The sequence below is a fragment of the Mchenga conophoros genome, linkage group LG2, assembly GCF_057382185.1.
Source record: "Mchenga conophoros isolate Kocher_MC1m ecotype Shallow Benthic linkage group LG2, M_conophoros_male_GT1.1, whole genome shotgun sequence".
Lineage (NCBI taxonomy): Eukaryota > Metazoa > Chordata > Actinopteri > Cichliformes > Cichlidae > Mchenga > Mchenga conophoros.
The window spans coordinates 13,680,976-13,707,261 of NC_140527.1; the positions used below are offsets into that span (position 1 = coordinate 13,680,976).

The 26,286-nt window shown below is 42.8% G+C and overlaps 1 protein-coding gene across 4 annotated transcripts in view; it reads left to right on the plus strand.

The window, feature by feature from the left end:
• glra1 (glycine receptor, alpha 1) overlaps positions 1-26,286 on the plus strand; it is a 121,437-nt gene that overhangs the window by 38,477 nt on the left and 56,674 nt on the right. For all 4 annotated transcript variants that reach the window (XM_085286742.1, XM_085286750.1, XM_085286726.1 and 1 more), the window contains one exon: positions 16,349-16,416. In XM_085286742.1, coding sequence (XP_085142868.1) covers positions 16,349-16,416 — 68 coding nt within the window. The remainder of the gene's footprint in view (positions 1-16,348; positions 16,417-26,286) is intronic.

A 26,286-nucleotide genomic window follows, 5' to 3' on the forward strand; every position in this document is an offset into this window, starting at 1 on the left:
AATAAAAGTATCAAAGTATTTCACAACAAAAGCACCAGAGAAGAAAGCCTCAGATGATGAACATGAAGGACTAAAGCATTTTCTCTGTCACAGGCACTCATGTGAGAGCTCATATTATAGTTAATTACACACATAAATCACGTAAAATTAACCCTAACTCTTTGTATATATTTTCACATATATTTCATAATTTTCTATCCAAGTATTAACATTAAGTAGTGAAAATATGCTTTTTTGGGTTTTTTTACTGCAGTTAAAACAATAAAAAAGAGTCAAAACATTTCTTTGATTTTAATGTTAACACAACGGCCTCTGTCTTTAATCCACACAGAAATAAAAAAAACACAATCTTAGTAAAACGTTCTGAATATGAAGAAAAAACGTTTTAAAGGTGAAGCCGTGTTCACAGCGATGGAAAAGTGTTTTTTAATAAAACTGAATCGACCTGTTTTAACAGAGTGTGTGTGTGTTTGTGTGCGCGCGCGTGCGCTTGTGTGTGTCCACTAATCTCAAATGACTATCTACATTTCCCTCAAGATGATTAAAAGTGTCGAGCTAACGGCAGCACATCACGACACGCCATTAAATCACACGCCAATTTATTGAGGAGATGACCATCTCTGTCTTACACGCACGCACGCACACACACACACACACACACTCTGCAAACACTCCATCTGCATGAGGGCAGCAAACAGGAAAGATCACACACAGAACACACACAGGAACTAAAACACACACATCGCTGCTCACATTTTTATTTTCCTCCCTTTTTTAATCTCTTTCACATTTCCATTGCTACCTCTCACTAATCCATTGATATAAAGCCCGAGTCACCTCGTCTCCGTCTCCATTGCAGACCTGCTATTGATTTCTGTCTCCCTGCGGGCAGCCGGCTGCCAGCCTGTCATGTTCTCCTGTCAGTCAAAAGCTGGCAAAGAAAGCCCTGAAAGGTCCAGCGACTCATTTATTGCAGACTTAATTCACTGTCTGCCTATAATTAGACAAGGTGATACATTTTTTGGTAAAGCAATTAATGTCACATTTGGAGTGGGTCCCCCTGAAATCAGAGCGCTGTTAGGTGTGGAGGTGTTTCTCCTCCTCCTTTTAAGACGGCTCCTGCATGAACTTTCTTCTTCAGGCGTCTTTGAGGTCGTCTTCAGCTGTGTGTCAAAGTGTGCAGCAGCCTCTTTCATTTGAATGAGGTCGTTAAATCAATGCAGCGCGGATGTTGCAGAGAAATCCAGTGAACGAGGATGACAGGCTAACAGGACATCGTTTTGGTTTTATAATATATCCTCTAATGATTTCTGGGTGTTTGATCAAAAAAAAAGAAGGCTTTCTGCAGTGATTACAAAAGCATCGGCATATTTCTGTGTACATAGTTCTTATTGCTCTACAAACTCTACTTTCCAACACACTGGTGCTCCCCCCTGTGCTGACTGCAGGACGTCACCGGTGACTCAAATGTTCAGAGGACAGACTCCAGGAGTGTGACTGAAATCATGGTCAGGCTCTGAACAATAGCGGCTACTGAAGATGAAGCATCCGGTGCTCTTCCAGCAAACGCAAACTATCAAACTCAGTGGCTGCTTTTCATCTTTGGAAAGGCCAGCCTCCTACATAATTTACAACAACTGGCATTTCAAAACGTGACGTCATTACTCAGGAAGCACCTACATTCACTCATAATGAAGAAAAAAGTATTTCAGCAAACTTTACCCATGAAAACAGATTAATTTAAACCCAATAAGATTCAATAATGTTTCATTAATTTCTCCTTTACATAGCATTGAGGTCAAGTATGAGTCTTACTGATTTCATCCCAAACTGCGTCAGTGTCTGCCCTTTGTGCAGTCACTTTATTAAAATCACATATTGGTATTTTATGCTGCATTTCAACAAATGACCCAAAATAGCAGAGATTATGTTCAAGTGAGGAGGATGGAGGGGTTAGCACAATATATTTCCCTGAGGCCACTGTGCTTATTTAATCATTTACAGTGAAACACAGCAATGGTCAAGAAGTTCTTCCAGCCTCTACCAGCTATCATCCCCAAAATATATCCCACCTCTGAGACTCTGACGCCGCTAGCTGGTCATTTTCTAGCAGACAGAAAAAACTTTAATGTGCTTGTTCAATATCAGATTTGAACTCGTTAAGTGTAATTATTTAGATCACAGATTTAACACAACCACACAAAAAATAAAAAGAACAAGTGAAACGTCCACACACAGCAGCTTTGAAGAAATGAAAGCCGTCGACTCGTCTCTGACCACAGCATCCGGTCCTTTTTTCTTATGACCTCATCCCACAAGAAGCTCCTCAAACATGAAAATGACACAGAGGTGTCAAGAAGATCAAAATGTGACACCTGACTGAAAACCAGATTTATGAATTGGCGCAAATTAAGCACAACAGCCAAAAACATCAGGGTGACTGACTGAAGGGTCACTGCAGGGTCTGAGCATCCACCTGCACCGACTACGCACCTGTCCTGAGAACATCTCCCCCGTTATTCCGAATAAATAAGTGCTTCCAGCAGCAATAACACACACGCGTTGTCCTGCACAAACGTTTTGTGCAATTTCACAATTTCTCAATTATTAGACTGGATAAACCTTAGTTTATCCAGTCTAATAAATGACTGGATAAATATAGAATGATATCTATATATATTTTCCTTTTTATGGGCGTGTGTTATAAAACACACATTCATCATATTATGCATTTGTAATCAGGTGGCCTGATTACAAATGCATAATATTTGCAATCAGGTCACCTGTTCAGTCACAAAACTGATGCCGTGCCACTTTACTCATTTCCAACAGCAGCTTTTTTAATGCCAGCAGCAGTAAGGTTGTCTCCAGGTGCTGGAAACATTCAAACTACTGATGGTTTTCATGAGTACATGTTACAGAAGAATCATGACGCTAAATGTCCTCTAATCTTCAAAAAGCTTGTTTTTATTTTGTGCTTAAACTGAAATGACTTTGTGTGTGTGTGTGTGTGTGTGTGTGTGTGTGTGTGTTCAGATAGTATGCATAAACAGCTGGAATATTGCAGAGGGGAGTGTTCACATGCAAACACATGCTGCTGGCAAACAAACACATTCACACACATTCTCACTGTAAACATACAGGACACACACACACACATCTTGTCACACAGAGAAACGGGAAATGCTCACAGGCACAAATGCCAATTTTTAGTAAATATGCATAGACAAACACAGTTGTTATCTCACTACTTCACACACACATGCACACACACATACACACACGCACACACAGAGCCTCAGGTGTTTTCTGACCAGGCTGCTATGCATCCATCCATCTCTCCATCCTCTCCCCTCCGCCTGCCTCCCACTTTGAATACATTTTATCTCGTAATGAAACTTGAACGCCCCGTGGCTGAAAGAGAGAATATGAATGAGAGGAAGAAGCAAAGTGACAAGAGACAGGAGAAAGTATCCGGAGAAAAGAAGAAATGGAATTGTGAAAAAAAGACGAGGGGCAGAAGGAGAAAATGGAGGTGGAGGAAGAGTAAAACACATTATAATGGCATTTCTCCGCCCTCACTGGGGAGGAAAATGAAGTTTTCCCTAAAGTTCACTCCATGGAAGAGGCAATGATGGATGACTGAATATGACGTCAGTAGAAAACGCCATTCCTCATCTCACCACTGCAATTAAAATGTGACAGGAAGTGGGTTTTTTTCCCTGTTGCTGATCTATTTACTCGCTCACCTAAAGGAAACTACGCTCTATAAAAGAGCCAGGGCTCCGGCTTGTATGTAGGACAATAATGAGAGCTGTCTGTGCAGGGCGTACGAGCACACAGCATCTGCATGGGAGTAAAGGCAGAATAAACCAGACAGAGGAGCAGACAGGTGCTTTGGTGTTCGAAACAGCTTTAAAGCAAATAAAGACATAATGAAGAGAAAAAAGCATTTTATTGTTGAGAGCCAAGACGGACGGTGCTTTATGTCTGAAAGCCTTCCAGCGTTTTTTGTCCCTTCCCCACGGCGGTTCGCAGCCTTGATGTTTGTCTCCTCCTCATTGTCATGTCTGGATGTAATGGAGGGAAAAATGGTTAAAGAAGCAGATGTAGGGAGCTGAAAGTTACCTATTTTACTTACAGAAAGTCGGGATAACCCTCCAAAGTCTGCTGATTTGAGGGAAAATACTGCCTGGGTACATATATATATATATATTTAGCCATATTAGGAATGCCATGAAATCACAGTGTTGGGGAGTAACGGAATACATCTACCACCGTTACGTATTTAAAATACAAAATATGACTAACTGTATTCCGTTACAGTTACCGTTTAAAAAGGTGGTATTTAGAATACAGTTACTTTGCTGAAATAAAGGGATTACACGGCAGTATTTTCCTGTTTCATATGTTCGGTTACGCCCTCTCTAAATTTGGTTTCCACGCCCCAAACAAAACACGCATTAAAAAGCTCTAATGCCTGTGTCTCAATCTCGCGGCCCATGTCACCTCTACTTGCGTAATGACGTGAAGAAATATTTTTAAAAATTATTCACAAAAATGATTTAATATGAAGGCAATAGGCAGAATGCTACAGGCATAGCTCTAAAGAATGTAGCCTCATGGGCAGTGTAGTCCGTGCTGCAGGGAGAATGCACTGCCATACCCGTTATGTGTCTGTGAGCGCGAGGAGGGAGAAAAGGGAGAGTGGAAAAGTACGAGTTGTCATCGAGCAGAAACGGGAGCTGGAAGTATGTAAATATAATAATAACCACTGCAGCCAAAAAGAGAGCCTGACGAGCCCAGTTGTAAGTAAGCTATTAAGACTTGACTGTACACCGAGTTCGTGTTTTTCTCCGAAACAATAAGTTTTGTTGGAGCAGCCTTTCAACACCTCTCTCTGTCTCTCACTAGCAAAGTTGACCCAGACAACAAAGTTTTCGGCTACGAGCCTGACACGGAACCCGACGTATTAGCTAGAGGTCCCTTTACTACGGTTTGGAGCCGCGGACCTGTTTTATATACACGCCAAATAGTTTTCTATACGAGATCGCTGCAAAAAAGTGCAGCCTTACTAATGCCCACCCTACTGTTCCTCATTTTATGTTAAGATTTAAAAATCTAGTTGGTATTGATATGGCGAGTAACCTTCAGTAATAGTAATAATTTACATAGCAACATAGCAATAGTACATTTATGTAGTTGTAAAAAGCATGATAATATAATAGGTAATCCAAAGTATTCAGAATACGTTACTCTCATTGAGTAACGTAACGGAAAATGTTACAACAGCGGTCTCCAACCTTTTTTGTGCCACGGACCGGTTTATGCCCGACAATATTTTCACGGACCGGCCTTTAAGGTGTTGCGGATAAATACAACAAAATAAAACTAGTACCGGTACCGAAAAAAAGATTTATTCATAACACACGTGAAAAGACCCAGGAAAACCGAGTTAATGATAAAAACGATAAAAACGATAACAACATAACGTTGAAAACCGATAAAAACCCTGAAAACCATACATTTCACACCTGAGCCTCAACTTTCGCGGCCCGGTACCAAACGACTCACGGACCGGTACCGGTCCGAGGCCCGGGGGTTGGGGACCGCTGCGTTACAAAATACATTTTGGGGCTGTAATCTGTAGTGGAATACGTTTTAAAAGTAACCTTCCCAATACTGTCAAATCAGGATGATTTGATCAGCAGATACTTACTTACCAGGGTCCTCGAGTATTTTAGGACTCCTAACTGGTTCTTAAGATTAGAGTCAGACCTCTCTAATGGTCTGGTTGCTGAAAGGGAACGACAGCTTTCTCCCCAAATCTCGTGGAAAATTTGAAACTATAAAAGTGGAGGCAAAGATCCACCTAAAAGGTTTGGAACGGCAGTGAAAAATATTTTTTATATATATCTCTATATATTTTGTATTTGTTTTTCATAAATAAATGAATAAAAAGAGAAAAAAGACTCCCAGAGGAAAATTGTGAACTGGGCCTTTAATGTTCACATTATTCACCCTGGAGTTTCCTCCTCCTCGTTGGATTCCTCTGGCAGCTAGTCAAGGTTCAACTGATGTATTTCTGACCTTTGTTTGGATTTAAAACGTCATCATTGTATGACATGAGTTACTTCTGATAATCATTCCTGAGTTCTGGTCAGGGAACATGGTGACTTTGTAGTAAACAACAAAGGCGAAACATGGTCGGACGGACAGCGCGGCTGTTGAAGTTGTGCAGGTACGTCGGTCCCGCTGCAGCACCGACACTGTGTTTGAAGATCGTTTTTTCAGAAGTGCGAAATCTTTTCGTGACTTTTAGCGAACTTTCTTCGAAGTTGTGCTGAGCAACTTTCAGGAATATAAAGCTCTCGGGGTTTGATGAAATGTTCATTATTTCTCTGTTTCACTATCGAGTCAGGGGATTTATGATGCTTTCAAGTTCCCTGGGAAACTCTTTTTTTCCCTCTAGCTGGCATTTCGGCTCTGGTGTTTATGCACGGTGGATGAGAACGAGATGATCACTTCCTCAGCTGTTGCGTTCGGACGTAATGGAAGAAAATCAGCGATCGGAAAAGAAAAACAACCTTCTGGCTCTCTCCGTTTTCTCACTTTTCCCTCAGTCCTGCTCTTCAGCTTGCACGGGCATGTGTAGGGAATATATATTAGTTCAATAAAAGAGTGAAACTGCTTTCCCCGGACCATATAGCCTTGAGACGACGCCTTATAAATATTTAACGTCTCGCAACCATTGTGGGATTTTTTTGCTGAAGGCAGCTCAATTGCAAAAGAGGCGATACTGCGTAATTCAGAGGATTATTCATTTAATTTGTAGCCTGTGACTTTTCTTCTCCCCCCGCCGCCTTTGCTTTGTTTAGCTCGATGCCATTTGTTGCTGGAAATAAATTCAGGCAGACCGCTGTGGTGTTGAGGTGTCACTTAGAGGACTGCAAATTGGGCATCAGGAGAAGAGAGAGTTAAATAAAGCATAGGAGAGCAGGGCCAAGGCAATCCTCCAGTTACCTGTGTTTTACAACTCTCCGAAGGCCTGATAATGGAGCGTAGCCCACTATACCACCTATACTCTTCCCTCTTGTAAAAGCACGGCATGTGCTTGATTTATGCCGCTTCATTAGTTCCACTTGGCGGTCCAGGTATGCCGCAGTAGGGAGGTGCTGTAAAATGAAGATGTCCGCGAGGAAAGCTGATAGATTGACTGGTTAATTGGTCCCTGTAAACACCGAGCTGATGATTAGAGGTTCGCAGGACAAGGGTTAGGATGAGTCCCCAGAGACCGATCTGTCAGCACCGGTGGCTCGATAAATACGTTGAAAATAAAGGATGCTGCAGTGTAAAGAGAATTTTGTCTCTCGGACGAGGCAGGAACAGGACGGGCGGCGTGCCGCTGGAGAGCACGACGGCAGTATGAAACAAGGAAAGAAGTGCAGCAGAGAGAAAGCTCTGGAAGATGTGTCTGCAGAGAGCTCAGCTTCTTCCTCGGTGTCATCCTTCATCCCAGCTCCAGTTTTCCATAGTGATCATTTACTTTTGATTGCGTGATAGTTGTGACGATGGTAACTGAAGTGAGGGTGTTACGAAGGCACAGGAGGTGGAGAACGGTGGTGTGTTGTTGGAGCTGGGTGAATAATTGAATAGAAGGACTCGTGACTTCATACAGGCTGTGATTGCACAGTGAGTGTCAGTGATTTTCAGCACTGGAAAAGAAATACAGGCTGTAGCTGAAGCTCATATTACAGCTGTCAGCTGCTGAGGAACCCGTCATTAAGACTGTGACAGCTTCATGGCTGTGACAGCTTCTCCTGAAACACTCCGGGATGTCTTTTTTTCCGTGACGGAGGACTGTGGGTAGAGTACAGATGATAAAAAAATGACAGCAGAAAATGTGCACTGCTGTTTGGTTGTTGCAACTGTTAACGTGTTGCTATTACTACGAGCAGGAGAGATCTTGCTGCCTCTGAAGCGGTTGCGTCGCAGATGCAATCGGTCCCTGTTTTCAAAGCAACTTATGCGCATCAACGCATGTGCAAATCTGTTGCTGTCTACATACACAGAAATGCACAAGTTTGCTACCTACACTCATTCCTGCCAGAAGCTCATAGATCTGAAACAGAAATCCTCCACAGAGAGTGACCATGCACGCCCGCAGCTCAACAGCAAAATGGCACAGGTGCTGAGCAAGCTTGCGTTTATAAAGGAAAACAACCAAAATGTAACCAGCTGAGTCAACCCGTCTACTGCAAAGAGATGAGTTGCAACAGTCGCACTGCAGTTGTTTGGAGGTTGCCTCCTACCTTTGCAATTTCTTTGTGATTGAAAGTGGTCACTGCAACTAGTTACAGTCAATCACCAAAAAAACATCAGTGCGATGTTTGTTAGTAGGGTTTAGCTACACTGTGACTAAACTGATCCCCTCCCAGGAGATTACCATGCAGCGTTAACCTGATAGATAATGTATGATTTGGATTTAGCTCCACATCACTCTTTGCAAATGAATCCACAGTAGGGATCACTGGATTTAACCTCCACTCTTCCACTTCAAATCAAAACGTAAATCTGCTCCTGAGACTGAGCCGTGCCTGCTTTACGGCGCCACCGTCTTTTGAACAAGGTGGAGGACCGGCTGTCGTCGTCTCAGTCATTGTCAGCAGATGGGGATTGAGACCCCTCGAGAGGCTTGACTACACTGTGAGGACTGATGCAAGACCTCAGAGTGTCACTGGAGGTTGATTAAGAGGGCAGGGATGTCATGTTTGTCGGCCAACATAATCTCTGAAGCCTGCGCCAAGCTGCTTGGATTCACTTGATAACCCGTATGAAATATGCATCTTTTTTGTTGCTGTACATTCAGCTACAGAAAAAGCGATTTGGCAGAAGAACCGCAGAATGAGGCTGACAGAAGGCTGTGATGGAGAGTTCAATGATGCCAAATCCAGTTCCTTAATGTCTGAATAAACTGGTTTTCTTGGTCTGTGAACAGCAACAGAGGACAGAACTTCAGTGGAAGAATGACACCTGATTTGGATTTCTGCTTCTTAGTTTTTGAAATAGATGGAAAATCAGCAAAGGCAATAGTTCTTTGAATGTGTAATGTGTAAACAGAGCTGGGCTGTGTGTTACTGGACTGGAGCTTCACTGCTTGTGTCCTGCAGTCTTTCACATATGGCACATGGAGGACTTGACATACCATGCTGTGCAGCGGATGCTTTGCCACAATGGAAGTGGGAAGCCTTGTCCTGGGGTGGCGATGAGAAAAATCAGGCCAAGCGGTCGTGTTTTCGGCCATCTTTAAACTTCCCCTCAGGACGTGCTGACGCAGAAATGCTCCCACGGGCTCATTTCACTATCCACAGCTCCTAGCGTCAGTTGGCAGCAAAGTGTTTGTTTCTAGCATCAGTTTAAAAATCACAGTGAGGGTGAAATGTTAAGTTGGCTCCAGTCTGCCGAGGGAATGGTGCTGAACTATTAATCATTAAAAAAGCAATTACACGCGCTTCCCCGGCAGGTTTATCAGGCTGCCATCTTCATGTTATCTCTATTTAGACCCATCTACTTCCTGGATCACCACCAAGCTCTTCTTCCCCTGTCAGTTCTGATTCACAGTGAAAAATGAGCCGACGATGATGACCGGCAAGTACAACACTAAGAAATGAAAGACGCTTGAAAGAACCAATACAGTTCACATCTGGCACCAAGCTAAGTGGAGCATTTCTCATCTGTTGAATGAGGAAACTGACTTTTTTAAATGTAGGTACACGTGTTCATTCATTCATTTTTCTGCAAGAATTCATGGTGACCTCTGGAGCATGTTGTGGTTGTTGCAGACTGAGGTATTCTGAGATTATCAGTGTTTCATTTGTATTTAACGTATTTTGTTGGTATGGAGTATGCTGGTGTGCCACAGGAGTTTTTTTTTCTACCTAACTGACCACAGATAACTTTATTCCTCTTAAACACCCCAATAAACATCAATAATCAGCCAAACCACTGAAGCAAGTTTACATCAGCTTGCCTAAAGTCACTGTCACTGACCCATAACCAAATCTGACCATGACCGGGGCAGTTGGGCCTCGGGTTGGCGAGCAGGTCATCTACTGATCCCAAGCTTGGTGGAGCAGTCCCCGCCCCCTTCAGTCCATGAAGCACCATTGGGTAAGATACTCAACTCTGATTTCCCCCGAATCATTCCTTAGATAAATATGCACATAAAAGTACTTTGATATAGAGGATGAATGAGACTTGTAGTAGAAAGTACTGTATGAGTACCAGCCTGTTTACCATAACTTGGCTCAGATCAGCAGAGCGTCTCAATCAAGGAAGCACAGCAATTATAATCCTCATATTTAAATTATTTAAAAAAATAAAATAACTGGATGAATTTATTAAAACATTAAATTTGTCCAATCATTTTTGAGCATCTGATAAAACAATGACTGTGTTTTAACAGTTTGATTTAAAATCCGCGGTCATGTTCAAAAACCTATGAACCTCAATGAAAACGACAGGAAAATCCTAATGAGTCCTCTTTAAGCTCGTGTGTGTGGCATGATGGGGAATCACACACACACAGAGAGAGAGCTGTGTTTACAGCATCTCTGCAGGAAATGGCTGCGGCAGCTGCAGTTAGCAGAAGTGCTGAGAGGCCGAGCTGGGCCAGTTGTTTCATCCTGCTTTATTAATGCTGTCACTTGTTTTTCATGGACATGGAGTTCAGCTGAAAGAGAGCGGGATTATTCGAGCCGCTCCACCTCAGCAGACTAGCATAGTCGCTAGCCTCGATTAGCCTGTTCGTGTGTGTGTGTGTGCGTGTGTGTGTGCGTGTGTGTGTTAACTTTACTGAGGGCCAGTGGACATGAATAATTGTAAAAGCATTCACAGAAATAAAAAAATTCAAATTTTGTTCAAACCTCAGGCACTTTTACAAAATGTAGCCTAATTAGTTACACATTCATTAGCAAGAGAGTTTCATTAGTTAAAAAGAAAAGTTCCACATCTCCTTGCATTAATCTGACATTTCAAATTGGCTTCCATTTCACTGAGCTCTGTGTGATGTTCTGTAGCCAGCAGGGATGAAGAGCCATGTGATCAAACTATATCAGCTGCAACAGTCGTGTATGTAGGTGCTGCTAAATCTATATTAATGGTTGTTGTGTGTTTGTGTGTTCATGCACGCCTCAGTGCACCTTCATGTCTGTGCACTGTAGCATATGCTAAGTGTTTATTTTAGCATACGTGTGTAATTGTGTGTTTTGTGCTTGATAAGTGACATTCGAGGTTATTGTAGTAAAAACTAAAACCAGATGTGAAAAACATTTTAATTACCTAAAATAAAAATTAGACTTCAAACTAACTGAAACAATTGTGTGAAATGAAAAAAATTTAAAACTAATAAAAACGTGTGTGTGGTGCTGTCTTTACACAACTGAACACAGACGTCCAAAGAGCTGAGACTCACATTGTATTTCAGCCACAGCTGGACAGACCATTAAAGGTAGAAACGCAAAATGATGACTCCGCAGGGGTCTAAGGTAGAAAACCAAAATGACTGCTCTCCGGGGGTCTAAGTGTTAACACCAGCGTGACCATCAACATCAGCGTGTGTGTGAGGATGGAAGCCTTACACCACCGCCGACACCGCTTAGAAACATCAACGACCATTTTTTTAACATCCTGTATAACCAAAGTTAAAAAAGGTCGTTCAGGTTTAGGTTTCTGAACAGTGTTTACATAAAATCTGCATAAGAACACATAGTTCCGTTAATTGAAATTGCTCACATGCATTTTAACGAGCACTAATTAAAAGAGTCTGCACTCAGAAATATGCCAGCACGTGATGAGATTCTGAAACTGATTCTGTCTGCAGCTGAAAGCAGACGGTTTAATTGAGAAATCTCCCTTTCATTCACGATGCATAGAGCGCGTTACGTAACCGTTCTCGTGCCTGTAGAAGCGCACTCACGTCTGCTCTCAGCGCTTGGCTCGCACGCTGAGGCCGATATAAGCTACAGGATCCTGTGACTCGGTGCCAGCTCGTCCTCTGTGACACTTAACGAGCTGCTGCTTCTTCCTCTTGTCTCTGTCTTCAGCGGGAAGCAATAATGGAAAACCGTCTCTCTCTCCTCTCCTCTCCTTCACTGCATGGTTATTAAATGAACCGCTGTGGTGGAAAAGAAGGAGAAGGAGGAGGTTTTCAGTGGGTATTAGCTTCTCCTTCTCAGATTTTTGTGTCACGTGCTCTGAGGGACGTCAAGAAGAAAAGACAAATTGCGATATCCTCCCCTCACCACCCTCCCACCACGGAACGAGAGGACTTTGAAGGAGGGATTGTGAACAAAGCCGGGATGCTGAGGAAACGTGTCCGAGGACTCGAGTTAGGCCTGAAAAGCCATTCTGAGAGAAATCACGGTGATAATGTAATACCAGCCGCTTTATGGATAAACCCTGTGATGCACTCAGAGCCTGCGCTCACCTCGTATCACGCGGGTGCAGGAGCCCACTTGTCTTACAAGCAAGTTTTGCTACACTAAAATATGCAGATTTTAACAAAATGCACAATATTGAAATATGGATACAGAAAAAATGAACGCGCTGCATAATTTATATCAGTGCTTGAATTAATCTTACACGTGACAAAATGCACAGACATTGTTACAGACATTTTCATTCAGTGTATTTAATTACAGACTCAGTAGGTTTTATATTAAAGTGTACACACATTACATAAAATATTACCCAGTAGCTTTCTCTGAATCATGTGTGTGTGTGTGTGTGTGTGTGTGTGTGATATTTCATTATATATTCCTCCAAAATCCTCTTCTCTACACAGATACAGGCTGGAAAACATATTTCGATCATTCAGGCACGTTAATTTATCTTTGGTTTGATGAAGTAAAGCATGAAACTATTAACATTAGAAAAATAGAAACGCTCCCTTTCAGAAGACAGACTGCAGCAAAACAATATTTTAAACTTGTGGAAATGAGAGAAGCCTGAAAGCCGACGGCTCTGATCTTCTTCTTCTCGCATTTTAAAGTTTGCATTTAACATCGAGGGTGTAAATCTGAAGCATACCAAACACACAAGCTGTATATTTACATGGTTGGAGAGCTCTGGGTACCGTGCAGAAGACAGATGACAGATGCAGAACAAACAGAAACACAGCAGAGTCGGTGAGTGTTAGACGTGACTGTAACCAGCATTAATCTTCCACAGTTCCCACGGGTCTACTTCGAGCATCCCTTATCTATCACATCTGAAGTAAATGAACCCCAAATGCTGGCAGGTTAAATGTCTTCCTCTCCTCCTCCACCTGCAGAATGCGGTGATTTCTCTTTAGCTACAGTGGAACAAACTCATTTCTCGTGCAGCCACTTTCTTTTGCCACAGTGGAAACCAACTAGGTTCATTTAATATCTCCGTTTCTCAGTCGCTCTTTCTGCTTCGCCCTCGTTTCCTCACACGGCCGCGTCACTAATCTGTCGTTTGCGTAAATATGATGCTGTACATGTCACATGACCATCCATCGCCTGTGCCAGGCTCTGATGATCTTTTACCTTTTAACCATACGTCGTCAACCCGGTGCCTTAACCGCATCTGTCTGTGCGTATGCCTCCGGCACTCCTCACACTGTGACAGAGAGCGTAATTGGCCTTCAAAATAATCCAGACCCCTTCCTTCATTTCCAGCTAGCCGCCAGCAGTTAGAATTAGACATCGAGTTTAACCAGGGACATTAAAGGCAGACCGTGTGTGTGTGAGAGAGACCTTTGACTCATTAAAAATCAAATACATTTTTTTCTAAGATCTCTAATGGGAAATGGATTAAAAATAATCGGATTACAGTAATCTGTTTACAAAAATGTGTTTGAAATATGTAGGCAGTTATTAGTGTAATTATCTCACAGACAAAGAACTGATCATACTGTGTCTCCAGACTTAAATCCAATACAAGGAAAATGCTTCATTTGAGGATCATCCTGCTCCTACTGGAGCTGTGAAGTTCTTTGAGCCTGATGAATGGAAACATGCAGACTGAGCTGATACTGTGATAAAGCATGATATCAGAGCTGACGAGGCCTCTGTGATTGGTTCTACTGGGAGGATTTTTATTGGTGTAGTACACCAGCGAGCGTGATGTGCTAAAAATGTTTATAAGGAAGGTCAGAGGGGAGAACGCTCAAAGGAGTGATTTTTTTAAAACCAGGTGTCTGCAGTGGAGATGTGTATGTGAAGACTTTAGTTCAATCACCGTTTAACAGAGAAGGTTCCCCAAAACTGTTTCAATGAGGCCAAATTATTAGAGGCGGCCTGAAGAATCACAGACCTGCAGGTTCAAGCTGAAACTGGACACAAAACCTTTCGTCTTATTAATCCTCATGTTTTTAATAAATGTCTTATTTAGGTATTTCTGTGGTGTTTTGTTGAATCTGTGTTTCAGTATTTAGTTTTATTCCTTGCACCAGCCATTATCACGCCACCTGCTCTTTCATCGCTCATGCAATAATCTGACTGACTGACTAAGGCTTTATTATAGTGTCAACCTTTAGCATATTAAACGTTAGTTTCAGAATTTGAAAACTGACTTTTTATTCTACATTCATTGATGCAGCTTGACTTGGTTTTCAGAGTTCAGCCAGATTATAATGAGTGAAAGGAAAGAGAAAAGAGAAAAAACACGAACTCTGAAGCCATTTAGCCATTTAAATCAGCTGTGTTGGATCAAGGACACATCTGAAACCTGCAGGACACCTGCCCTCGAGGTCTGGAGTTCGACACCTGTGCTTTAGAGGAAGCTGGGGTTGGTTCAGTGTGATTGGAACAGAGGAGAGCTGAACTGCTGGGTCGGTGTTCGTGCTTCTTACTGCATTTGTGTTTGTAGAATCCAGTGAGACAAAGAATCGTGGAGCCGTGCACGGGGCTGCTGACTCTCACCTCGACTAACTCATCAACCTTGAACGCAGCGTCTCGTCTCTGAGAGGAGAGAGGGCAGACTGTCTTGGTTGTTATGATTCCCTTTGAAAGGACACTGTGGGTTTATTGACACCACTCGAGTGGGCTTTTCAAGGCTCGGGGGGATGTGTAATTGGTTTTCTCGTTTGTAGTTTTCTCGAGTTGTAATGAGACGTTTGCGCATTTCCTCGTCTCAGCGGCTCTCGGACAAACTTCCTGCTGTTGTCAGGCAGTAGGACGCTGTCAGAACATTTAAGTCTGGAAAAGCAAGTTGTTTATTCAGCCAGTGTTTGAAGCCAACTTTCCCCCAGCAGAAGGTTTCTTTCACTTTGTTTACTTCCTGCAGTCTGCCATCAACTCGCTTCAGCTTTAATCTTCTCTGCTGCTTTAATATCCGGCAACACGCAGACTGATACACGCAAACACATCCACTCAGCTTACATCGATTCAGAACACAAGAAGAATCTTACGCTGTAAACTAACCCCGACAAAGTGCAGCAATTATCAACAGCGAGGAGAATGTAAAGCAGGAGGCTGCAGACACCAACCAGGCCTGAGTAACACTGATTACCTCTCCATCATGGCACCTGTTAGTGGGCGGGAGATATCAAGTGGTCATCAGAGTTGATGTTGGAAGCTGGAAATATGTGTGAGCGTGAGTATTTGGCTCAGGGCTCACTGATGATGCACTTGGGAAACGAAGGCTGGTCCGTGTGGTCCGATCCAACAGAGTGGTTGCTGTAGTTCACTCTGCAGGAAATGTTCATGCTGGTTCTGATAGAAAGGAGTCAGGATACACAGAGCATCACAGTTTGTTGTGCATGGAGCTGCAGATCAATCAGGGTGTCCATGCTGACCCCTGACTCTGATAGCAATGCGGTTATTAAGTGATGACATATGAACACTGCTTCCGGGTCCAAACTACTCTGGGTTTTTAAGGTTGTGGTGTTTTTAACATGTTTTAATGATTTGTATCTTGTGCTGTTTAATTTCAACAAACCCCATAAAAAAAGTCAGTGATCACTGTCAGCCTCGCTCGGTTTTTATCATGTTTTCATGCCTAAGTTTAATTAATTTCCTCAGAAATTCAACACGTCCTCAGTGAAAATCAATGAAAGCTCTTTTAGAAGTGGAACAACATCTAAAGGCTCATCAGAAATTATTACCCACAATGCACACATTCACTCTTTACAGCTTCTATACCGACTCAAATTCAAGCTGCTTGCAGTGTTGATGCAGTGTTGAATCCATGTTGAGCTCTGCAGTCAACTCTCACGAGCAGGTTTTCCACGTTCTGTGATGACAAACACGTCTCCACGTCTTCTGTCTGCATAAATATTATGAACTCTAACTTCTCGTGTCTCTCTGCTCCCTCTCTCCAGGTCCGCCTGTCAACGTAACCTGCAACATTTTCATCAACAGCTTCGGGTCCATCGCCGAAACAACAATGGTGAGCTGATTTATTCTCCATATCACACCTCGGTGTAAAGACTTTCACATCATTTATTTGTCACTTTTGTCTGTGTGGATTCGGACGGTCGGACAACCAATAGAAACTGTCACGTCTCGTCGCGGCTGTGTTTCCGCTCGGGTAACTCCGCCCTGAAAAATTCAATTAATTTAAACGAAAGCTTCACCGATATTCAGCACATCCAAAAGTTTCACTTTTATTTCCCTTTAAAAATTAAAAGCGTTCTGCCCTGTGAGCATTTCGAAATTTCTCTGCCTCATTGACCCCGTCTCCCATTTGCTACACTTCATTTGTTAGAGCGCATCACTGCCGCGACCATTTGCATAACAACGTAGCGGCCCCGTGCCTGTTTGTACGCAGTGGAGTGGAAATTTACGCTCAATCATTACACAGAAAACCCATTAGTGCTAATATAACTGAACCAGCAACCTTCACAGAGCAACAAGGTTCAGAGCCGATATGACACCAACCAACCTCTGTGTGTCTTCGTATGTGTGTGACAACAGAGGCTATTTCAGCATCCGCTGCCTCTGTAAGTGTTTGTAAAAACGAGGCACGCTCGTGCCGCTAACCTTCAAAACATACATGAATCACTTCTTCATCCAATGAGAGCTCTGAACTTGTCAGCTGTGTGAACCTTCTGCAGGGCCTCGGGCACATTCGCAGATTAAACATCGTTCAGCGTGCACACGTGTAATGTGGTGTTGTGTTTTTTTACTTTGAGGAATTTTGCATCTAGTAGTAAAAGGCTGTTTTGATCAGCGTGACCAAGCACCCCAGAAAAGTCCTTATTTTCCTCCCTGTTTGCTTTTGCCCGAGCAGCTTTAGAATTTAACAAACACACAAACACTCCTGTGAAACAGCCCACAGCTCCCTGTCTCTGGCAGGTAGTACTGTTTGAAAAACTGGTTTTCAAGGCCCTAAAAGTTGAAGGTCAAAGGAAGGTTTTATGTTCTGCCATCCTGTTAGCAAAGAAAACATTGTAAAAACACCAAAACAAAAGTGCATTTTTCCTGCGAGTCAGATCCAAAGTCTTTCAGTTTACCTGTGTGCCAGCGAGCCCATTAAGTTGACTCAGTCTGACACGGTGTACACGTTCCTGCTGCTGCAGGAAATACTGACAGTAGTGTTCAACAGCGTGCCGTTTCCCACTGTTTAACTACTGTTCCAAACAGAAACACAGTGTCCTGCTGCTAGGGGAAATTGCGTAGCCCATTTTGAAAAAATATATGACATTTATCTCATCCGAGTGAAAGAGCTCGGGTAATAGAGAGAGTCCAGAAAGTTGTGAAAGACGAAAACTGTATTGTTTCTGGCATTTAGCTTTAATTCAAAGTGAGGCCGCAGTGTCAGCAAAACTCAAAGAGACAGCACCAAGGAATCCCAGTGAGATGCATCCGTTGACCATTCATGACATCACCTCACTCCCAAACCACAGGAAGTAACCCAGGATTTTCCTTGATCTCAGATTTGGAGGCCTCAGATCTGGTCTTGCGGTTGCTACTTCACAGCAAACCACACACGGATCGTTACCAATGAGTATACACCATATGGACAAAAGTACTGGGCTACACCACTTCATCTATGAATTCAAATCAAGTGCCTGGCCATGCAGTCTGCCTCTACCAACATCTGTGACACAGTGAGAGGAGTTCACTGAGCACAAGACAAGACAAGAAATGTGTGTCCTGTTAGATATTCCACTATCAGCTGTATGTGGAAGCATTTAGTAACCACAGCAGCTCAGAGCGGGCTCGCAGCTGAGGCTAGTAGTGCAAAGACGCTGCAGAGCTCCAAACCTCCTGTGGCATTACCATCAGCACAGACAAAAGGGGGGGGGGGGGGGGCAGGAGCTTCGTGGCTGAGGGGCTCCTGTAGGTGTAATGTGAAGGTGGCCAGTGCCTCATATTACATTATTACTTTAAAAATAAACATAAGACCAGGAAAAAAGAGGGAAACACGTGGGAGAATAGAAATGATAAAAGAATAATGTGTTTGGAAGAAGAAAGGATGGAGGAAGGAGAGAAGAGCAGAGAAATGGTAGAAAGGAAGGAGGAAGGAGGAAAGAAGGACTGAGGCAGAGCCGAGCAGCAAAGATAGACATCCCACAGTACACACACACACACACACACACACACACACACACACGCACACACACTGGTGGCTTCTACAGATCCTCAACATGCAGGAAAAAAATCCAGATTTTCTCTCTCACAGAAGCAAAATCAATGGAAAAACTGAAGAAAAGAACACTTTGTGGCAGTATTATTCATTAAAATGATGAGCAGAAGAACACAGAGAAACTTTTAATACCTGTTCAGCTGATGTCCCGCACCTCACCTGCTTCAGTAAAGCTCACTGGGTTAAACAGGTGACCTACTGCACAGGCCTGAGCTTGAATCCACCCTCCTCCTCTCTCTCCCACCTTTCTTATCCACTCTCACTTGCCCTGTCATAACAGGGGCTAAAAAGCACAATTAATATTTACATATAAAGTCAGAGTTATGTCATAGAAGTAGACCACACAGGAAATGCTTCACGCTCTGGACACACCATCTATAGACCAACGAGACCAATTTACGGTGGTTTCCAGTGCTCGGATAAAGTTCTGTGAGAAAATGAAAACATGTTGAAGATCCAATGAGAAACAGAGACCTGAATGAGTGTTTTGATGATGATATAGAAACCAAATATAACAGACCATAGAGTCAGTCCACGCACTGCAGACCACAGTCAGAGCTGGTGCTCTAATCTCTCAAATGGTGGATTATAGGAAAAAGCAAAGTACTGATATAAATGGATTTATCAGCTTTTATCAAAGCAGAAAATCCATTTTAAACCTCAGGAGGCGAAACACAGAGCGAGCAGCAGCAAGGACGCTGTTCACTGCAGTGTGTAACCACACTCCATGCTCAGCACACACACACACACACGCACGCACATACACACACACACACACGTCTAGCTATGTTTGTGAGAAGTATATTTTGTGTTCCTTACCCAGAAACATCACAAAACCAAAACCAAAAAATGTCTAAACCTCTAAAATGTCCTCGACGGGTCCTCACAAAGACATAAGTGCACACGTGCATGTAGCCACCGAGTTGCTGGGGCGGGTCGCTGATAGATGGAGTGAGTAGAATGGCGCAGTGCTCGCTAAAGTCCCACCAGTACACGGCTTTATTCCTGTTTCAGCGCTCTTCCCACTCACTCTCTCTCTCACACACACACACATACACACGTGCACACACACACACACGCACACACACACAAAATCTCTCTTCATTCTTTCACACTTCCTTTGTAGCACACGTGCACTTACAGCGTGTAAAACACACACACTGAAACCTTAAACATCTGATTACTGATTATTGGAATATTAAATCATAACTAAGACATGTATTATATTAAAAAGTGTTGAGCTGCTGTTTCTTTTCTTCTTAACACAGGTCATACATTTTGATATAATTCCGAAGGTGATAAAACAACTTTTTAGCCATGCAGCATGACAAACAGCTGGGTTTATATTTTAATTGCGATATTCTTGCACAGTGAACTCAGCCTGTTAATACCCAGAGTACACGTTTCTAATACCAAAGCATATGACAGAAAATATAAACCATGTGATCATAGTATGAGAGTGAGCTTCAAGCTTTTCTTTCGTATATATGTCAGGTTATCTAAAATGTTATCCTCATGTGCACTAATGAGTTTTATCTCATTAATTTGGACTCGTGTGCATAAATGTGCACTACGTGTGTTTGTGAGTCATCGAAGGAAGAAATCTTACAGTAAAGTAATCTGCCGTGTTTTTGTCTGTGGAGTCAGAATAAAGGAATGAACTTTGTGAAGTTTTGTCAGTGAAAATGCATCAAAAGATTCATTTTGTGCTCATATTTCATACAGCGCTGATCTAAATGTTACCCCGGGACAGAAAACCAGATTCATTTCAGATATATAACCGCTGTCTTCCACTGATGTGCTGCAGCTCTGTGCCCTCCCACTTTTCTTTCTCACATGTCTACAAAATCATCATTTTCCAGTTTTTGATTTGTGACTTCACATTCATGGGAAACTGTAACCATCTCAAGGCAAAAGTTTCTCATCATCAAACAGGTTTCAGGTGGGTGATTTAATTAGAAGTTTAAATTGGACACGCCAAGCTCGAACGGTCCAGGTCTAACGCGTCGGCACCCTCCTCGCCTCTTTCGAGATCCGGGCAGAGGCTTGCTTCCTGGATTTCTCATAAACTGTTCCGACATCTCACAGTGCTGCAGGCGCAGCGTTGGCTTTTTCCCAGGCCGCATGCTGAAGACAGCATGTTTCCCTCTCCACGCGCAGATGTGCCACCATAATGTGCGAGCCTCCGTGACCTCCTACCTCCTCCTGAGCGCCGTCCAAGGAGACGGCAGGATGTTATGACAGGCATGGAAGTAGAATGTGGCTGCCGCTGTAGTTGTTGTTGCTGCAAGAAGAAGAGGAGGAAGAGTATTGCATCCTTTCATGCGTGGTTTACTGCCTGAGTTTAATACATGCTGAAATGAGCAAGGTATTGTGTAAGTACAGCAGTTCCTCTGCTGATGGTTTCATAACAGCACATCGACGGTAGATGGTAATGTCAGGGTAGCACTTAACAGTCCGACGGCCTCATGTCTCGTTCTCAGATAGAAGGATTTAATATGAAGCTGCCTCAGTATAAACGTTTTTAATAAATGAGTCATTTGCTCTCCTAACGCTGAACTATTCCCTGAAATTAATCGTTTGTGCATTCAAATTACTTTGCCCTCATTTCGGTCTGAGACAGATTTGATATCCGCTTGCTGATTTCTGCATTTTAATGTTTGTCCATCTGCAGCCACGAGGAGCCTCTGACCCATAATGATGAGGTTTTATAGACCAAATGAATGTGCAGTGTGACCACTTTTTCCAGTGAAACAATTAAATGCTTTCAGGGCATTTCAAAATAAAATATCTTTGCAGATAGAACATTAACTGCAGGGTGTCTGTCTCTCAGGCTGAGAAAGCTCATAATCAAAAATGCAAGTAAACCTCATTTATCCATTTTGAAAAAATATATATTTTCAGTTCATGAATTGAAAGGAAAAGCTGCTCGCTCTGCTCACTTTCAGAATTAAAATCACAGATTGGATTCTGTTAGGACTCTGAAGCTCATTTACACACAATAAATCAGGTTTAACCTTTACTATATACTGCAAACTAAGACATGCATTTTCATTTTTGGGCACTTTTAATGTTTTTCTTTGCAAATGCATATAAGCATGGATTAATCCTTTGTAGACTGTGAGGAGTAGGCTCAAAGAGTTAAGGTTAGAGTAATATTAGTTATAGTATTCAGTCTGATAAATGATCATAAACGTACCCTACCATTGGAAGCATGTTGTTACCAGTGCTTCTGAGAGCAGTTGGACGAACAGACTGGTACGAGTTTGTTTATGTCTCATATTTGTTAAAAGGAAATGGACATGTGCGTTATTCAATGTGATCACGTAGATCCAGTGAGTACATGTTTTAGATTTACTCACACAAACTGGCTGCAGGTTAGAGATGTTTATAAACATTCAACAGCAAACAAACAAACAAAATTAGAGCAAATACAAACATCAGGAGCACAAACATGACTGGACAGTGACATAACCATAACCACCCCCATCTAAGGAGCTTGGAAATAAAAGTGTCTGGACTTCTTTAAGTTTCTTGAAGACGTTTCATCCGAGAAGCGTTTTAAGCTCAGGTATTTAACCCTAGTGGGAGTGTCCCTTAAGAGGGTCGTTGGCCCACTATTGATCATCTGCACCATCACATGAGCCAAGGTGTGAAAAAGGTGTGGGTCATTATCAGCAGAGGTTTCAGGTAAAACCATTGTGAGACCTTACCTCATCCCATCATGTGACTTACTGAGATCAAGATGTGAGTGGGTGCCTGGGGAGGTTCTCAGACAGTTGGTGTTGTGAGCCCCACCCTCAGTTTCTCTGATGACAGGGATGACAGTGTTGTTCTGTTTGTGATTCTGTTTCTCCATAGTTGGTTTCTGACCTTTTTCCTGTGTGCCTTTGCTGATTTGATGATAACCATATGTTTTAAGAGCTTCCTTTACTAGTGTGTGTTCCCTCTTTTTCCCTTCAGGCTTAGAGGGAACATTTTCTGCCTGGTGTTGTAGAGTCCTGATTACTCCAAGTATGTGTTCCACAGGGTGGTGGGAGTCAAAGAGAAGAAATTGGTCTGTGTGTGTGGGCTTCAGGTAAACTTTAGTGTTGAGGTTTCCATCCTCCTCCATGCACACAGCACAGTCCAGAAACAGCAAACTGTTATTCTTTGTGTCTTCCCTGATTAACTTGGATGTTTCAATCCACTGAGTTGATGTGAGCAGTGAAGGCTTCTACTTCTTGGGTTTGGATTTTGACCCAGGTGTCATCCACGTATCTGTACCAGTGGTTAGGTGGTGTCTCTTTAAACGAGCCCAGAGCCTTTCTTTCCACTTCCTCCATGTAAAGGTTGGCTATAATAGGTGACACCGGGAGCCCATAGCACATCCACGTTTTTGTCTGTAGAAACCCTCGTTGTGTTTAAAATATGTGGTGGTGAGGCCGAGGTTTAACAGTGTGCAGGTCTGATCGGACTGAAGCTGGTTCTGCAGTCTACACTGCCTAAGTTGTATGCCAGTGAAGAGAGAAACCACATCAATGGACACTATGGTTTCACCTGGATCCAGAGTAAGTTTCTGGAAATTGTTGGTGAAGTCAGAGGAGTTTTTAATGTGATGGGGTGTGTTCCCCGCAGGGGGCGCGAGGATGGTGGCGAGGGACTTGGAAATGTTGTAGGTGGCTGAGTTTATGCTGCTAATGGGACTCCTTCTTTGTGGATCTTCAGAAGTCTGTAAATAGAGGGTATATCACCCCCTGGGTACAGACTGGGTACAGATTCAATTCAATTCAATTCAATTATTCACAAAATAATTCACAAAGATTCACAAAGCTCATAAACAGTTGAACACAGACGATCAGTACAATGACCCTGAGTGTGAGACTTTTTTATTTCGAGTTTATTTTTTTTAAAAAAAGGTGAGTGTTAGCACAGTTCAATAACCTCATGTAGCATACAATATTAACACCGTTTGAGTGTGGCGTGTTAGCGGGACACAGAACTGAGGAGAAATCAGGACCACCAGTGGCGGGACATAGCAGGGAGAGGAGTGTGGCCAATGCTACAAAGACTGTGGATTCACTGAGATGACCCTGAGCTGCAATTCACTCAACACATACATAATAAAGTTAGCAACAAAGGCAAATGAATATAAATAAACAGTGTAAGACTAATTCACAGTGGTAAACCAAAACATTGAGAGGGCATTTGTTTCCATTGAATTTGACCATGTAGCATTTTCCGACCTACTGCAGCTACAGTTGCTGCAAATCGTCAAGCAGCTTTGCAACCCCCCTTTACTCCAACATTTCATTAATGTGTTGACTTCTACTCTGCTCATAGAACGCCATACCACTGGATATACATTACTGCAGATGGATACAGTAATCTTCTTTTGACTGCAGAGAAGCCGACTGACCTGACATGTGCATGATGACTGAATGTTGATTATGTCTGCCAGGTTTGGGTGTTTTTACCCATTTGATTGTGGTGTAGAACTGCACAATGGGGCACTGGTTCTAGTGGAGTCCTGTGATCTCTGAGTGCCCTTCTAGTTATCTTTGTTTTGAGAAACTTCATCAGGTTCCTGTCTGCCCAGCTTTTGCCCTTTCCAAGCTGATATCAAACCATAGGCCCGTCAATGACTGATGGTCCTGGCATACACTCGCTCTGCTCCTCTGTATTTCCTCGTTGGCTCTCTGCATCAACAGACGCTCCTCATCTCGGCTTCATTTCAGGATATTCATCATATTCTCAAGCAGAAGAAAAGGCGACTCGTTTGAAAGGTCAGGCTCATTTGTTTCATGTGAGATATTCAGTGTAATAAACAGTGATAAACGGCGACTGGGGCTCACTGGGGCTGATTGCCATGTGACTGCATTTCACACACATACACACATGTACGGCACTGTGGCTCATTGCTCCTTTAAATGCCACCTGCCGGGGCTGCTGGCACGCCGTACCTCGTCCCTGCAATGCTTTTCTGCTACGCCACGCCACTTAATGATGGCTCCAGCCTGGCCGGAGTGGCCAGGCTCCATGTTCTGAGAATAATTGACAATTAGGGAGATGGAGGGGCAAGCTAAATGCCATCCCACACTCAATACAGAGACTCCATCTCTGATTGTGAAGCAGGAAATGGAGAATGGGTGGTGGAGGGGTTATACAACAAAGCTCTGCGGGAGCAGCGGTTCATATCTTCTACCTGGATCGATTGCACTGCACATGCAGAGAATTTACAGAGCAGTGTGAGAAGGGGGGAGACACGGGACAGAGGCAGAAATGTGTCGATACAGGTGATAAAATACAGGGAAACCAGTGTAAAGGCTAGTTCTACTCTAACGCATAGAAGAAGGGAACGATCTGAGGGACAGAAAAAATCAGATGATCCTTTAAATGCTCAATGATTTACTTTAGTACAGCCACTAATTACAGAGATTCAGACAGCATCTACTGGAGACTCTCCACCCATCCCTAACCTTCAACCAAACCATGGTCTTTATGTGATCTCAGTCAAATTATTTTTATACCTAAACCTAAATCAGTTGTCCGTGTTGTCATACTGCAACCACGTTTCCCACACCGCGTTTTAATTTTGAGGTGAAATGAAGTAAAAAGCCTTTTGAGTCTAGGGCAGACGGACTGTCATGTTCAGTCAGGTCTGACTGTGCGAGAGACGGTGGAGGTTAATTTCTGTGCTCTGTTTTTGATCTGACATCCATCGATTCAGACTGCAGCTGGATAAAACCTATTGAAACCAAAAATGAACATTCCAATATGTGATCCAGATGAGCCATAATCAGCAGCACTTATGAGCACTGTGTGCTGACAGAGCCAATCAGAAGAAAAACTGAAAGTGTACATTCAGAGCCGCCTGAATGCAGAGCTCCTTGTTTAAAATATTGCCCATATTTGGTGAGGAAGAACATTTAAGATGAGAATTGTAGGAGGCTATATACACTAACAAAACTTAACTTCCTCCTGATTGTCCTTTGTGGCCAGGATGTGTACTCATGTGTCATGAATAACACTTTTTTGTCTTTTAATCAAATGTAATAAAAAAAATATTCTCTTGTTTCTATTGGCCATTAAGCACAACATTTCCATCTGTGTTCTTCATCGTCTCGCTCCACATCCATCTAGCTATGATTTCTGGCAACACACAACCCCAAGAACAAGTGCAGAAATACAAATAGAGATTGTGAAAACAAAAGCACAAAGCCGAGTAGTTTGAATACCCTGAGGCTGAGCAGGATCTGAGAGATCACACAGGTTCACAGACAGGAAACAGATCTGTGCTGTAGCTCAAGGCTACAAGTCACCACCATCAGTAAAATCTCCTACATTCACATAAAGGAGGAAATGACATATGGATAAAGACCCATAACCACCTGCTCAGCTCTGTCCTTCACTCCGTTGCTGCGTCTGCCTGTATCTGTCGATCCGGTCCTCCATATGGAGTTACAGCTTCGTTAGTCAGCGGTGCGGTGACCCTTGACGAGCCTTTTTTCTCCCTTTTCCACATTTTCTTTCTTATTTTATAAAGACAACATTTCCCCATGGATCCGTGGATATATTTTACATCCTTCTGTTCAAGGTGTGTCAGTTGTGCTTTACAGCTTTTGCTGTTACGTGTTAATTTAAGGCTGAAGTAGGCAAAAAAACCCAAAAAACAGAATAACATTACAG